Source organism: Anthonomus grandis, chromosome 7 (genome assembly GCF_022605725.1).
Source record: "Anthonomus grandis grandis chromosome 7, icAntGran1.3, whole genome shotgun sequence".
Lineage (NCBI taxonomy): Eukaryota > Metazoa > Arthropoda > Insecta > Coleoptera > Curculionidae > Anthonomus > Anthonomus grandis.
This window is the reverse complement of record NC_065552.1, coordinates 18,614,552-18,631,086: the sequence shown is the minus strand read 5'-3', so window position 1 is coordinate 18,631,086 and position 16,535 is coordinate 18,614,552. Positions and strand designations below refer to the sequence as shown.

The 16,535-nt window shown below is 32.6% G+C and overlaps 1 protein-coding gene across 2 annotated transcripts in view; it reads left to right on the top strand.

The window, feature by feature from the left end:
• LOC126738371 (brain-specific homeobox protein) overlaps positions 1 to 16,535 on the top strand; it is a 114,601-nt gene that overhangs the window by 44,273 nt on the left and 53,793 nt on the right. Inside the window, exon 5 of one of the 2 annotated variants that reach the window (XM_050443675.1) lies at positions 9,568 to 10,306. The exons of the other annotated variant lie outside the window; for it this stretch is intronic. Within the exon in view, the coding sequence (XP_050299632.1) occupies positions 9,568 to 9,704 (137 nt within the window). The 3' untranslated portion in view covers positions 9,705 to 10,306. Of the gene's footprint in view, positions 1 to 9,567; positions 10,307 to 16,535 lie in introns of those variants that run through there. 2 annotated transcript variants of the gene reach the window in all.

The window sequence follows — 16,535 nt, the reverse complement described above, 5'->3', positions numbered from 1 at the left end:
TTCTAATTGCTCAAAATTAGATAATCTATTGATAGCAGTATTCTGTAAATCAGGGTGAATAACAGATTGAAGTGATCGCCCAATTAAAAAATGTGCTGGGGTGAGCACTTGCAAATCATTTGGATCTGTCGAGAGTGGCGTTAAAGGTCGTGAATTTAGAATAGCTTCTATCTGGGTAATTACTGTGTAAAGACCTTCGAAAGTCAATATTGTGTTAAATAAAATCCTTTTTAAGTGATGTTTTGCCGCTTTAACACCGGCTTCCCACAAACCACCATGATGAGGAGAATATGCTGCAATAAAATGCCATGAAACTTCAAAAGATGATTCTAGATTTTCTTTAAGTGTGGGTGAATTGCTTTTTAGGAAGGTACCTAGTTCCTTCAAATAATTGCATGCACCTACAAAATTAGTACCATTGTCAGAATAAACATTCAATGGTTTACCACGTCTTGCAATAAATCTCTGAAAAGCTTCAAGAAAGGCCCCCGTGCTTAACTCAGTAACCAGCTCCAAATGGATCGCTTTTGTTGTTAAACAAATGAAGAGTGCTAAATAACATTTGCTGATCTTGCAACCACGCCCCTTGCCAACATCAGAGAACGGAATTCGAGGACTGACTCGGGAACTTGGAAGATTACCCATGATAGGGTTAGGTGAAGTGGGATTGAAACGAAAACAAATGAGGCACTCTTTGATAATTCGCTTTGCTAAATTCTTACCAGATATAGGCCAGTAATTATCTCTGATGTGTGCAAGCAATAATTGAGAGCCGCAAAGTATAAGCACTTTGTGTTCATGCTGAAGAATCAACTTGGTTAGGTGATGCTTGGGACATAACACTGCTGGATGTTTCTTATGAAATGAGTACGATGAGTTCTTTAGTCTTCCACCAACTCGGATAATTCCTTCTTTAATAAAAGGAGTGAGACTGAGTAGCCTACTTTTATTTGACACTACCCCAAATTTTAACAGTTGTTGATAGTCATCAAAAAATGACTCACGCTGTGATAGCTTGACTAACATGTCTTTAGCATTGCGAAGTTCAGATATTGTCAAATGGCTAAAATGCCTATCGAATTTTTTAATTCGGCAATTAAAAATGAACCTAAGACAAAATGCCATAATTCGAGTAATACGAGTGAAAGTTGAAAATTTGTGGAAAGGAAATAAATTTTGATTTTCGATTTCCACAAATGTTTGGGTTGTTTTGCGAAGATCTGGCAATTCTGTAACAGCTATTGGTTTGTGCATGTGAATATCTAAGGGCCAATTGATAGATGGCTCACGAAGCCACAATGGACCATGAAACCACATATCTGAATTAATAATATCGTTGGGTAGCATTCCTCTTGTTAGAATGTCTGCAGGGTTCTGATCCGTAGAGACATATCTCCATGAGTCAATTGGAGTAATTTGTTGTATAGTGGAAACGCGATTTCCCACAAAAACCTGTAGAGTGTTGGGTGAACATCTTAACCACGCAAGGGCTACAGTTGAGTCACACCAAAAATAGACTTCACTGAATTGTAAAGTTAAAGAAGATTTGACCTTAATATAGAGTTGTGCCAAAAGTAAAGTGCCACATAATTCCAATCTTGGAATGCTTAAAGATTTGAGTGGCGCTACCCTAGTTTTGGATGTAAGAAGTTCGACATGAACTTTATTATATTCGTCCACAGTTCGAACATAGATACATGCTCCATATGCACTATTTGATGCATCCGAAAATCCATGGAGTTGAACAGTGACTGGATTTTTTTTTGAAATACATCTTGAAATTTGCAATTTATTTAAATTAAACAGTTGCGATCTGAAATGTAACCACTTCTTGGCTATGTCAACTGGAACTGGTTCGTCCCATGAAAGTTTTAGTGTCCATAAAATCTGTAGAAGTATTTTCGCTTTAATGACAACTGGACTTAAGAGACCAAGGGGATCAAAAATCTTTGCCACTTCGGACAAAATAAGTCGTTTTGAGAATTGCCCAACTTTTGAGGGGATATCGATATGAAATGAAAGGTTATCTGTTTCACAAGACCAAAACATGCCCAAGGTTTTGTTTGTTTCTGAAGACCCGAAGAAATGATCAGGAGTACAACTTCCATGTGCAAGGTTTGATAAAAGATCTTTGCTGTTGGACTTCCATTTTCGTAAGTCAAACCATGCTGACTTTAAAATTGAGGAAATTTCGAGGCATAACCGAGTTGCATCTTCCACTGAGTCTGCTCCTGCGAGCAAATCATCAACGTAGAAATTCTTACTTATGATTTTTGATGCCTGAGGGTATGATGAGATGTGATCTAATGCTAACTGCTTAAGACACCGTGTGGCTAAGAAAGGGGCGCTAGCCGTACCATATGTAACAGTGTTTAAAGCGAAAATCTTTAGATCATCCTTTGGATCACTTCGCCATAAAATTAATTGTAAAGGGCGAAACTCTTGCTTTACCTGTATTTGCCTATACATCTTGCAAACATCTGCTGAAAAAACGATTTGATGCTGTCGAAATCTTAAGATTAGAGAAACTAAATCGTCCTGAACTACTGGCCCAACCATTTGAATTGAATTGTAAGATAAACCAGTAGTGCTTGGAAACGAACTATTGAAGACGACTCTGAGCTTGGTAGTTTGACTTTTCTCACGTAGCACACCGTGATGGGGAGAAAAATAACAAATTTGATCATTAGAAGGTATAAATGGTGACATATGATTTAAACTTTGATACTCGGACATAAATTCCTGATACATTTGCTTCAACTTCGGATTTTTATGTAATTTTCTCTCTAAGGATAAAAATTGTTGTGTTGCTTGAACCTTTGTATCACCCAAGACTTCTAAAGACTTCTTTAGTGGTATCCCTACAATGAATCTGCCATCTGAATCTCTCTCAACATTTTCGATGAAATGTTTCTCTGCTAAGAGTTCTTCTTCTGAAAGGATTGGCGATGAGGTTGAAACCTCTTCAATTTCCCAAAGCTTTTGCAACTGATTTTGAATATCTAAGGTTTTTGAGAAATGACAAAGGGTATTCTTTGATGAGTTAGGAATGCCTATGGGACCTGACACCAACCAACCCAATTTGCTATTCTGCAGAATAGGCTTATTGGGGCCTAAAGTAATGCGTTCCGCAGAAATAATATCCCAAAATACTTGAGCTCCAATAAGTAAGTCAACGTGATTGGGCTCAAAGAATGCTGGATCAGCTAAATGATAGTTAGTTGGAATATCTAGACATCCTGGATTGAAATATGTGTTAGGTAAATCACCTGTGATTTCTGGAATGACTAAACAATCTAATGAAACATTGAAGTTGTTATAACAAGACTTGAATTTGACTCGACATGATTTGTTAATATTAGACACTGAATGCCCAATTCCTAGGATTGAGGAATTAATTTTGTATTGTGTTATGCCTAATTTATTCACAAAATCTTGGGATACAAAATTAGACATTGAAGCATTGTCTAGGAGGGCTCTGCATGAATGCCCTTTACCATGAATATCGAAAACTTGCACCACTGCTGTGGCTAGTAAGATTTGACTCTTAGTTGAATTATATAAGGCAACTTGACCTTGAGTAGTTTCTTTACTTGAAACAAGGTGGCCATCTTCAACTGGAATTAAAGGTTGCTGTTTATGAAGTAATGAATTATGCCGTTGTTTACAATGTCTACAATGACCATACCGACATTTATCTAGTTTGTGGCCACTGCGCAAACAATTAACACATAATTTTTGTGATTTAATTGTAGACCATCTCTGATCTACTGAAAGAGCAGTAAATTTAGGACAATGATAGATTGCATGCTGTTGTTTACAATAAAAACAACATAAGTTAGAACTCTGATGAGTTGACGGTTGATTGACAATGAAGGTTTTGCGTGGTTTACCCTTATGCATTGCTACTTTATCTAAGAAATCTGCACGAGATGACAGGAAATCATATAATTCTGCCAAAGAGGGCAGTTCTTCAGCGAAGCCTGATTGTTCCCATTCTCGGATTGACTCAACATCTAGCTTACTGGTTACTAAATATATGATTAATGGATCCCAAGAGTTCGTTATAACACCTAAATTGTTAAGAGAGCGCATATTTTTCGAAATAATGTCTAGTACATTGCGAAATGAATTGGCAGAATCCGGTCTTATATCATAAATATTGAATAAGGATTTAATGTGATTATGCACTATTAATCTTTTGTTTTCAAATCTTTGACAAAGAATGTCCCATGCTAAATCATAGTTTTCATTTGTGATGTTAATAGCCTGAATTGATTGTGCTGCCGCACCCTCTAGTGTAGCCTTTAAATATTGAAATTTCTCGATTGGCTCAAGGCAATTATTTTTGTGAACTAGAGAAGTGTATAAATCCCTGAATTCTAGCCACTTATCATATTGGCCAGAAAACTTAGGCAATTCAATGACAGGCAATTTTGTGTTTTGCCTTTTAACAGAGACCTGACGTTGTAAGGATGTAATATAGGGTGGTAAAGAATGAATGGATTCATCGTGTATAACTTGCTGATCACTTGAAGTTGTTTTAATTGAAAGAAATTGTTTAATATCAGCAATTGTTTTAAAATATAAAGTTTCAAAATCATTTAGGTCCTGTTCAGTGAAATTATCAGGATCTAAACCTTCGAGTTCAAAATGAATCTCTGAAAACTCTGTGAGCAATTTTGTTTCTATTTCTTTCAACCTCAATTCAATTTCAAGAATTGTTGATGGATTAGCACTTTCCTTTGAAGAATTAAAATAGTTTAATAAACGTGATAATTTTGAATTAATCATACCCCTCTTTCTTACCAGATTTTGAATTCGGGGTAGTGTTTCATCTTCATCTAACTCGTTTTTACCCTTTGCTCCTTTTCTTGGTGCCATTATGAAAAACTCGACAAGGTTTGTTTTAGTTTAAAAAATGTGCTCAATTTCCCAAAGAAATATAAGAGGTGTGAAAAATGAGCAGCCCTTGAGGATCCAAATGAATTACAAAGATATGTATTTTGTACTCTGACTCAAATTTGCTAAAATGACAGAATTGCACTATTAGAACTTCTTTACAAATTCTAATTGTATATGCTAAGATTTAGCCTATATGCGATAAGATAAATATAATGTAAATATGAATGTAGCTGATTAAAACTATGTACATTAAATTCTAAAATAACACTTCATTATGAATACATGTGAATTCTGGAATGCAGTAGTGGGTATGAACGACGACGATGACTATGACGACACTTGATTACGTAATATATGAATTGAAATGCGATTAATTAAAAGTATTAACGCCTCTTTTAACACTAATTACTGACTATTGTATATATATGTTCAATACATTAATGCGGGCGAAGCCACTCAGCTTAAACTGCAATCCGATATTACAGGAGCACTTCTTTTCCCGTGATTGACCAAGTGATGAATAAAGGCTTACCTCCAATCCCTGGTTTTGTTTAAAAAGGATACTTATGGGTAAATTGTCCCTTTGTCTTGCAAATTGTTTGTTGACGTTGTAGAGGCGGCCTTGGTATTTGTCTTCACCTGTTGTGGCTACTGACCTCCCAAATTGTAATTGTATCGCCGGAAAATCTTGAAATCCGCTCGATGCGACCAAAAAATGTTTTGTTGCTGCTCCGCTGCTGGATCACCAAATTGTGTAGTGTCTCTGCTGCTGGGAACAGCAAGGGTTGTTTGTGGACTGTATTTTATTTTATAGTTGAATTAAACAAACAAGTCCATCGTGAACCACTTCTTTCTTTTAGAAATGCACTTAATGTGTAAAGAAAGTGGAGGGCTTATTTGACGGCGTTAGTTAGTAGTTGACAACAACGTGACGTTTTTTTCTGTGTCAAAAACGATTCAGGTGTTTTAACTAACGTAAACCTTAACATACGTTATACTAGAGTACATTATACTAAATAACTTTTTTAAGGTTATAGCTATAAATTTGAAAATTCAAAAAATTTAATGGTACATTTACACTTTAAAGAATTTGTGCAGATTAACGTTAAAGCATAGAATCAGACATAAAGCCTATTCCAACCTCAACAAACTTTTCTCAGACCATCAAAATGACTGAAAAAATATGGACATAGCATATATTTAAAAATTAATTGACTCCATGCCACGAAGGTCCGCGGGAGTTAAATTCCATGTTCTATAGTCAAATAGGAAATAAATAATAGTAATAAACAATAATAATAATAATAATAATAATAATAATAATAATAATAATAATAATAATAATAATAATAATAATAATAATAATAAAACAATTATTAAAATATTGACAGGTAGTACAAAATTCATGTAACAAATTACAAGATTAAAGAAATCAAAATAATAGGTATAGTACATTAAATGCTTAATTATTTAAGAATCTAAAAGAAATTTGAAATTATTCAAAGTTATGCCTAAAATAGATCAACTTCAAACCGTAACTAAACCTTATTGAACTAGCTGCATTTTCCATATATAGGCTATCTCTTCGTCAGATTGGTGGCATAAGTATTGTTAAGACAAAATACAGTGTATCTTCTTTTATGGATGCAATGAACAGCAAAATTCAAAGATGATAAGAGATCTGAAGCGTCAATTGGATTCTTGTATATTTTATATGAAAACATTAAACTCTAACTAACAACAGACTAATGAAAAGACAGTGCAATAAACTTTGAAAGCAATAACTGCTGACTGAATTGCCTTTTAGGGTATACACCATCCATCCATCCTAAAACATATTTGTAGAATTTTCATTGAACTATGTCGAGCCTGTTAATGTGCACTGCATGATTAGAAAACCATAATAAAAAATGCATACAGTAGACGTGATTTTACTAAGGAATTAAACAATATTGTTCTGCTTGAAGAATTAGAAAATAGTCTTGTTGATCTTATAATGAAGCCTAAGATCTTATGATGGTACCTACATTAGTATTAAAGGTATATTCTTTATCAATACAGACTCGCAGGTCATGAAGAGAGTGAAATTTCGGATATGTAACCAAAGTCAATCTCATCTTTGAACAAAGAAATTGACATCTTCTTACAGTTATGAAGGTTAAGTGGGAGTCTGTTCACTTGACATCATTTATAAATCCTATCAGATCTGCATCTGCGTGCAGTCGCGATGCTTCTTAACAAGCGAAAAACTTTCATGTTTCATCGGCAAACTAGAAACTTAAGTAGAAACTCTCTGCCAACATTCTTGGAAATATTATCGATAAAAATCAAAAACAAAGCAAGCAAGATTGATTCCCGGGTGGGCACTACTTGAAGTAATGTAGGTAGATGATCTGAAGTTATTGAATTCCACATGATGTTTATGAAAGTCCATCTTATAAAGTTTTTTTTCTTAAAAATCCATGATCCAACCTATCAAAGATCTTAGCAAAATCTATGTAGATTAAATCAAGTTGACATTCGCAATTCATAGCCTCATGTGTTTCGCAGAAATGATATTAAATTAATAACTATTGATCAATACTAAAAAAAGCCATGGTGATTAGGTAAAATAAAATGTTTAATTTAGCAAAACACGTTATTAGAAATGCGGGTCTCAATCAAGGCAAAGCAGGTCCAAAGGTGGACAAATTGAAGATTGGGCGATAGTTGTCCAATTTTTTGCTTGTTTCGAGACGTTGAGAAAAGTGCTTGTGCGTAGTGACAAGCTGAAAAGTATACACAGAGGTTCAGTGGAAGAAGAAGGACAATCATGTAGGAGAAAAAAAGATGTTCAATCCTACAGTCTCCTTATTAGATATAACATAATGATAATAATACAACTAGTTGATTTAGCTCATAAATATAATTGTTTTGAGAAGCAGATTGCACGTGACTGAAATCATATTCTACCAAATAAAAGTGCATAAGCATTCATAATCTGCAGGGGAGTAGACAAACAATAGTTATTGTAGCTTTTAAAATTATTCCGTTTATAAATATTACGAATTTTTGTCGCTAAGTCGTTAAGTTTCTTTGTCGCTGTATAAATCTGTAAAATATCTTGGTCTTATGATGTATAGAATTTTCATTATTTGTTGTACCGTATTTTAAAAAAGTCCTGTCCGTCCTTAATAATTAGTGAATGCGTCCTTTTATCAAAAAGTGTCTTAAATAAAAAATATAGATTTCCTTTAGATCTACATTAGCAAGATAACTTTGCATATACAGTAGCCTTCTTTAAAAGTGGCATCGCGGTGAATAAAGATTGGAACCAGGAATGTTGGCAGTGGTCAAAGAAAATTACATATCGCCTCTTCAGTGGTGTATTGGGTCGTATTGAGAAGGTTCATCCAGGTCAAGATGGAGTGGCTAGAGTAGCAACCATAAAAACTGAGCACGGTGTCATCAAAAGAGCCTTTACTAAAATTTGTGTTTTATAGACACTTCGTAGGAAGCGTCTTCTAGTGCTCTTAATTTACTGTAAAAACTAATTTAATAGCCAGAAAGTAAATGTTTCTTAATAAGTATTCATAGAATAAGTTTTTATTTCTTCTTGAACCCCCATAGGTTTCAAGGCCGAGGGCAAGTTTAAAATATAATTGTGTAACAGCGGCAACAGGGCCTGCCCACCGTCCGATGACGGTGTGGCGAGAGGCGCGCGGTATGTAGATAAGTATCGAGAAATGAAATATATACAAAGTATTATCAACAGATGTGTTTTAATTACAAGAGAAATTAAAGTAGTGTTGAGTAAAAACACTCGCCCTCACACATAGATTTATAAAAAGCTTGAGTTTAACTCTTAAGGCCTCATACATTTTGACACAAGCCTAAAGGGTGTTATAACTAGTATCAATTTTAAATCACTTGAACCGATTCCAAGCGGTCTATCGGTAATTACCGTTCCTAAATGAAATTAACCAAACACGTCCAAGCGATTATAGTTATAACCGCTTGAGATACGTGACGTCACCAATTAGCCCTTTATACGTCATCAATTTGGAACAGTAGATACCCACGTCCGGAGCTGTTTTCTAAACGTCAAATGTCAAAAATATTGAAATAAGTGCGGGAAAAAATAGAAACAGACAACAAATTATTTTCTTTTTAAAAATGACACAAAATTTATTATGGCTAATAAGTTTTCTTTTTTGATATTTATGTTTAAGAACTAATTACATTTAATATTACTGGCGTCTGGGGTATTATTTAAAAACAAACAAAATTATGATAGTGACAGCTGACAAATTTTGAAGTTACTTCAACCAAACACGTCCAAGCGGACACGATTGTTTATGTTATAAAGGGACTGTTCAAGGTGAACCAAGGCCTTAACCGCGGTTAAAACCGATAGATCGCTTGGAATCGGTTTTGGTCTTATTTTGTTTAACCTAATCTTTTTTTGTTTATCCTAATCTAACTTAATGTTTAACCTAATCTGTTATACAGTTTAAGTTGCAATATTTTATTTCCAAACAAATATTTGAATTGTCTTTTTTTTATGAATTTATTTTTTTTACCAAACGGTAAATAACTACAAGATCCAATAAAAATATTACAGTAAAGTGACTTATATACTCCTGGCCAATAATGGCGAAATCACTAAATCATATTTTCTAGATTCGCTCTCTGTAGCAGGAGCTGAAGTGCAAGAAAGCAGCTCCGGATCAAACACCGATCTCAGCGATTGCGACAGCGATATCGATATCATCGGAGATACTAACAAACAAATGGTATACACGTTTAGGGGAACTTAGAACATATTTTATTTTTTGTTTTACGTTTAAAAACCATTTACTTACTACTTCATGCAATTTCCAGTCGCGGCTCGTGGGAAAAAAAGTAGGTGAAGATCTGCATGGCCCAGAAAATAGTATTATAGTTAGAGCTGACTTACCTAGTTTTTATAAATCAAGTCGATCCTTCGGTCCTTTAGGGAAGCGAATCGGTTAATAATATCCTCGTAAAACGGATGTTGCATTTGCATAAGTTCTTTTAGTAGTTCTTTATGTAGTGAAATAATAGCCAAACTGGAAAGTCTTTCTTGTGAAATAGTATTTCTTGTAAATGTTTTTAGCCTTTTTAAACATGAAAAACTCCTTTCTACGGACACGCTTGTCAATGGAATGGTGAGAATTAGACAAAATAAATTATAAGCTTCCGTAAAAATGTCTTTATTTGGTTTTAATTTTATTATTAGTTCTTGCAAATTCACATTTTTATAATTTTCATCGGCATACAGAAGGCGAAGTTCATTTTTTAGTCTTTGTTGTTTTGTGAACTTTGTGCCATAAAATTCTATTAAATTTTGAAAATTGTCCGAAGGAAATGTTAAACTGTACGTTTCAAACTTTGTTGAATCTGCTAAGCATACAAATTTTAATTTCTCACAATCTTGAAAACCTACATCCATTTCTGATAAAACATGGTCATATATTTCAAATTCTATTTATCTATAATTCTATTTTGTTCAATCCAGCTTCACATCTTTTTAATGTATTTATGGTAGTCAGACTGCTGGCTTTATCAAAAATTGTATTAAAAACTTCTTCATTTCTTTTATTGCTTAACAATTGACGCGTTACATTTATTTGATTTAAACAATAATTAATATCCAGGGATTTTTTTTTTAAAACATTATATCTGTTAAATTGAAAATATCGCTAAACACTGTTGCTAAAAATGTAAACTCAAAGTCATTAAACTCTCTTAAAAAGCCTTTAGCCAACTGAACTTCAGTTTTTGCTAGTCATCAATAATTACGTTGATTAATTTTGAATTAGAAGTCCATTGTGTCTCTGTAATTGTTGGCATACGTCTAGCTGATGTAGATGCCAGAGCGTAGGATCGTTTTGGTAAACTATGGAAAAATGATGGAATTCCTGCAATAGTTGCAAAAAAAGTGCGGCATTTTGAAATCTTCCTAAAGCTCTGTTGTAAAACAAGATTAAGTCGGTGTGCTAGAAAATGCACAAAAATTGCTTGTGGTGCATGTTCTTTTATTTTTTGCTGACATTCATTCAAATGCCCTGACATCACACTCGCTCCATCATAACACTGTCCTATTAGATTATCTTTGTATTCTAAAGGTTCTAAAACTGTTGCAGCCATAGTGAACAAATGATCAGCGGAACTCTTTAAAATTTCCCCTGTTTATTGAGTCAATTTTCTCCTCATGTCCGCGAAACGGCAACTCTTGTTTACTGAGATACAAAACTGCGTCGATAACTGTATTCATACAAATTCTATTTAATCTAACATTTTCATTAAATTTTAATTTATATAGTCGAGCATTTTCTTTTAAGGCGTCGGCAATGGTGTTTTGATTATTTTCAAAGTTTCTGAACATTAATTGGCATTTTAAATGCCCTCCAGAATCTGTATGTTTATGCAAGGACCTATTAATATTAATAAAATCTGTAAAGCCATCCCTATTCCATACAGATTGTTTGTTTGAAAATAGTAAACAGAGCCAGCAATATAATCTTTGCAGCACTTTGCTGCTACACAGCCGATTAAATTCGGTAAACCAAGAAGGCTTAAAATTGATATTATAAGACTTGCCTCTTTTCTTTGCTTCCTTTTTAAATTCTATGCTTAGAATATTGGTTGGTCGACCATATAACAGCACATTCCTTTAATATTCATCCATCCAATGCCTGAAGGGAGTTTCCAGTATGTTGCACACTACGTCATTAATCGGGTTCATTTTTATTTAGTTTATTATAAATATTGTCTAAAAAAATCTTAAACTCTCCAAAATTAATCTCCACAACCGCAAAAAATCCAACACACTACTATCTAATATCCAAAATCCGAAAAATCCAAAAATCCAAAAATCCAAACTAACCACAAATAAACGCCGCGAAAAACAACAGGTGAATTAGTGATGGGATTATTCGAATGAAAATTAACCGATAATTCAGTTATTAAAATAAGCTATGTTATTCGGTTTTTAAATTCAAGTATTCGATTGATAACCTGAAGCCCGATGGGCGATGACTAAGACTAAGAGTAAACTAAATAAATTATTTATAAACAAGAACCAAGCCAGTTTTAATTTTATCAGCGCTGTTATCGACTTAGTGATGGGAAAAATCGCATTATTTCGATAATCGGATTATTACTTATTAGGTTATGAATGAATTCAATAATTGGATTATAGTTCGAATTAAAAATCGCTCCTGTGTATATATTACAACATCGCAAATCATAAGACATATATCAGCTGATCAATTTGTGACAAATAATTTTGTATTTTTTTGTTCCTTGATCATTAAACTGTTTTTGTTTCTTAAAAAAGTATATTTTAAATCTTAATATTTTTCTCTTTAAATTATTGATGAACTGTAAGAAGTCAGTATTCCTGTAAATAGTAAATGATGCTTATAATGAGATCCGGAATTTTAAAAAAATCAGTAGATTGGAATTATTTTAACAAACTCCATGCAAAACAAGCCGTTTGTCACATGTACAAGAAAATTTCAAAAAAATATTCTTAGATATAACCATTATTTACTAAATAAAATATGTTTATTTCTATAAAAAAAATAAAAGATTTTAAAAGAACTAAAAGAATTAATTATTTTATATTTACTTTTAGGTAAATTACAATCTAAAATTGTATCTAAAAATTGCATACTTTCGTCCTACAGTATTTAATACCAAAAAATAATTATGTTTATTATTATTAAAGATTGAATATTTCATAAAAAAAAATAAATCTATTACTATCAATCATTAAAAAAATGAAAAAGAAAAGACATGGAAACGACTTGCGAGTGAACAAGACGCATGACGATTATATTTCATTTTTTAATTTTAATCTTTCCATCACTCATTGAAAATAATCGAATTATTTTTCGATAATCGGATGCTACCGATTATTTATTTATTTTCATAATCGAATTATGAATGATTTTTAATCTGAATAATCCCATCCCTAATTGAAATGGTTAAGTTCGAATGTTTACGTTTGTAAAGTAATAAATAATTACGCCTCGCGGTAACGGCAAGTATTCAATTTCATTATTTCAGTTTATTATTTGTGATTTGTGGGACTGAGCTATATCATTCGAATTATCATTCAAGTGATTATTCGGTTATGAATATTATTTGAATACTAATAATCCGATTATCAAAACCGAATGGTTTTGATAATCTTGGATATTTATTGATCTGCACCCGCCTCAGTTTCTTATGACCGATTATGCGATGCCGCACGTTGCCATGGCAACGGTGAAGGCGATCGCGGATATAACACGGGATCTTTACTTGGACATAAATTAGTATATTGGGGTTTTGCGGGTTGCGGCGCGGAACTGATTAATAGAATTTATTGTTTATTGGATAAACTGATATATTATTTAATAAGAACTAGTTATTTTGGTACTTTTTGATTGTCTTAGATCAAAAAAGAATACTCATATGCTGTTTTTATTTTCTTATTTTATTTATATTTTCTGGTGATGCTCACCTTCACCTACTTCACCTGACGAGCCGCCCTTGGGAATTCCAACATTCGTATTTCTTATTTCCATATATATATATATATATATATATATATATTATATATATAAATATATATATATATATATAAATATATATATATATATACAGATCGTGTTATCGTGAGCTACGTATTACTCAAAATAATGGCAACACCGCCTGGTTGCGGCTTGTTGTCTTCAACATTGTAAAAAATGCTACACAAAACGTCAAGAACCACCTGTTGAAGTGGTCCAGGATATAGAACGGCGGGAAAAAATGGTTTGCAGTACCCTAGAACTTGATTCGACACGGTCCACTAGAAGTGCTGGAGAGGAACTGGGAATGAGCAAAAAAACTTTTGCTCGTATCTGGAAAAAATATGGGTACAAATGTTTCAAGTATTCAAAAACTCAGGAAATATTCCCTGAAGACCAGTGGCGAAGAATGGAATTTTGTGAAACCATGATGAAAAAGGCAAATTAAGGAATATTTTTAAAAAAATATTCTGTTTTCTGATGAATCTTCTTTTCCATTACATGGCAAACACAATCCTTCCATTGTTCGTTATTGGTCTCAGGAAAACGAGCACAGAAGTTTTCAGTTTCGTACCCAGTATCCTCAGAAATTGAATGTTTAAGCAGGTATTTAGGGCGATAATGTTATAGGGCCATTTTTTATTGATGGCACTTAAAGCACCCAAAAGTACCTTGAGTTGCTGCAAAACCAAATTCTTCCTGCCATTCAAATCCTACCTGATGTAGACCTAGTTTAGAATAACCTTCTGAAGAATCGGTTTATTTTCAGCAAGATGGCTGTCCTGCTCATAACGCGGCTAGGGTAAAAGAATTTTTAACCAATACTTTTCCTAAGCGCCTTATTAGTGGGACTGGCGATATTAAATGGCCTCCTAGATCTCCAGATTTGTCTCCAAATGACTTTTATCTGTGGGGTTACCTTAAGCAGACCATTTACAAGCATGAATTTAGTAGGCCAACAAATTTAGAGGAGTTGCGAAATAAAGTTGTCGAACGTGCCAATTCCATTTTACCTGAAACTCTTTTGGAGGTGCGAAATAACTTTTACGATAGGTTAAGTTTTTGTTTAGAGAAAGAAGGCGGTTTATTTGAGCCTTTTATTTAAAAAATGATATGTTGTTAAGTTTGTTTATTAGTGTTTTATTTCTGATTTTTTATTATATTTTTATCAGAGTTGATATTTTATTTGAATAACGCTTTAATATTCATTATGCAAAACACGGCATATTAAACATTTAAAGATTACAATTCTATGCGGGTTTTACACATTGTCATGTCTCTAAAACCCGCATTAGAATAAATATTTTAAAAATACCTGGATTTTCGCGTAATATTTTGGGACATTTTGTCGCCAAACGACGCAGCTCCCACGAAAGTCAGATGTTTACTAATCTCGTCCTCGGGCCGGCCGGGACGGTGCTCTGTCGCAGGCACTCGTACACGCGCGACGTTGAAAATTTCGCCTTTATGCGGTTTCCTAAAGGATTCGTATATATATATATATATATATATATATATATATACAGATATATATATATATATATATATATATATATATATATATATATATATATATATATATATGTATGTATGTATGTATATATATATGTTTACTGACAATGAAGATCAAACTACACATATAAAGCAAATTGGTATTCTCAGACTGTTAAGCAGACCAAAGACTACTTCTAATAGTACTACGTGTTCGATCTCCATTGTCAGTGAGTATAATTTATTTCCACCGTCGAGCCTGCTGGATAAATATTTATTTTGTGATATTATTTCAGCCAAAGAAACAATACATTTGTTATAAATATTTATAGTTCGTAGAGATAATTGAAACTGTAACGTGTCAATAAAATTAGATCTATTACTAACTGATAGTATAATTATATTCTCCTATCCTAAGAAAAACGATCTAGAGAAATAGAATCTCTGAATACAACCATTTTTGCAGTCTCCCGATATTTTATGAAAATAACATTATGTTAAGCCCTTAAAATGTTTCGGGCATAGAACAGTTTTATTCGAATCCTTTGGGAGTTTTGGAAGTTATAGTCGTTTATATTTTTCTACATCTAACATTTCAATAATTTTTTAGTAAAAAACTTTCGTTTGTAGAGATTTGCAACCATGTTAAATCGATAAACTTAACTTTCGTTTGTAGAGGTTGGCAACCATCTGAAATCGACTTAGATATTTATTATTAATTGCATAAAAAAGTTTCATTCGAATTCTTAGGGAGTTTTGAAAATTATAGCATTTAAGTTTTTTTAATACATCTAACAATTCAATATTTTTTACCAAAAAACTTTCGTTTCTAAAGGTTTGCAATTACGTTAGATCGATTTAGATATTTATTGGTAATTGCGTAAAAAAGTTTCATTCGAATCATTTGGGAGTTTTGGAAGTTATAGCCTTTAAGTTTTTTTAATACATCTAACAATTCAATAATTTTTTACCAAAAAAATTTCGTTTGTAGAGATTTGCAATCACATTAGATCGATTTAGATATTTATTGGTAATTGCGTAAAAAAATTTCATTCGAATCCTTTAGGAGTTTTGGAAGTTATAGTTGTTTATATTTTTCTACATCTAACAGTTCAATAATTTTTTACTAAAAAACTTTCGTTTGTAGAGGTTTGCAATCATATTAAATCGATTTAGATATATATTATTAGTTGCATAAAAAAGTTTCATTCGAATCCTTTAGGAGTTTTGGAAGTTAGAGCCTTTAAGTTTTTTTAATACATCTATAACATTATAACAATTCAATACATTATAACAATTCAATAATTTTTTACCAAAAAAATTTCGTTTGTAGAGATTTGCAATCACATTAGATCGATTTACATATTTATTGGTAATTGCGTAAAAAAGTTTAATTCGAATCCTTTAGGAATTTTGGAAGTTATATTCATTTATATTTTTCTACATCTAACAGTTCAATAAATTTTTAATAAAAAACTTTCGTTTGTAGAGGTTTGCAACCATCTAAAATCGATTTAGATATTTATTATTAGTTGCGTAAAAAAGTTTCATTTGAATTCTTTGGGAGTTATA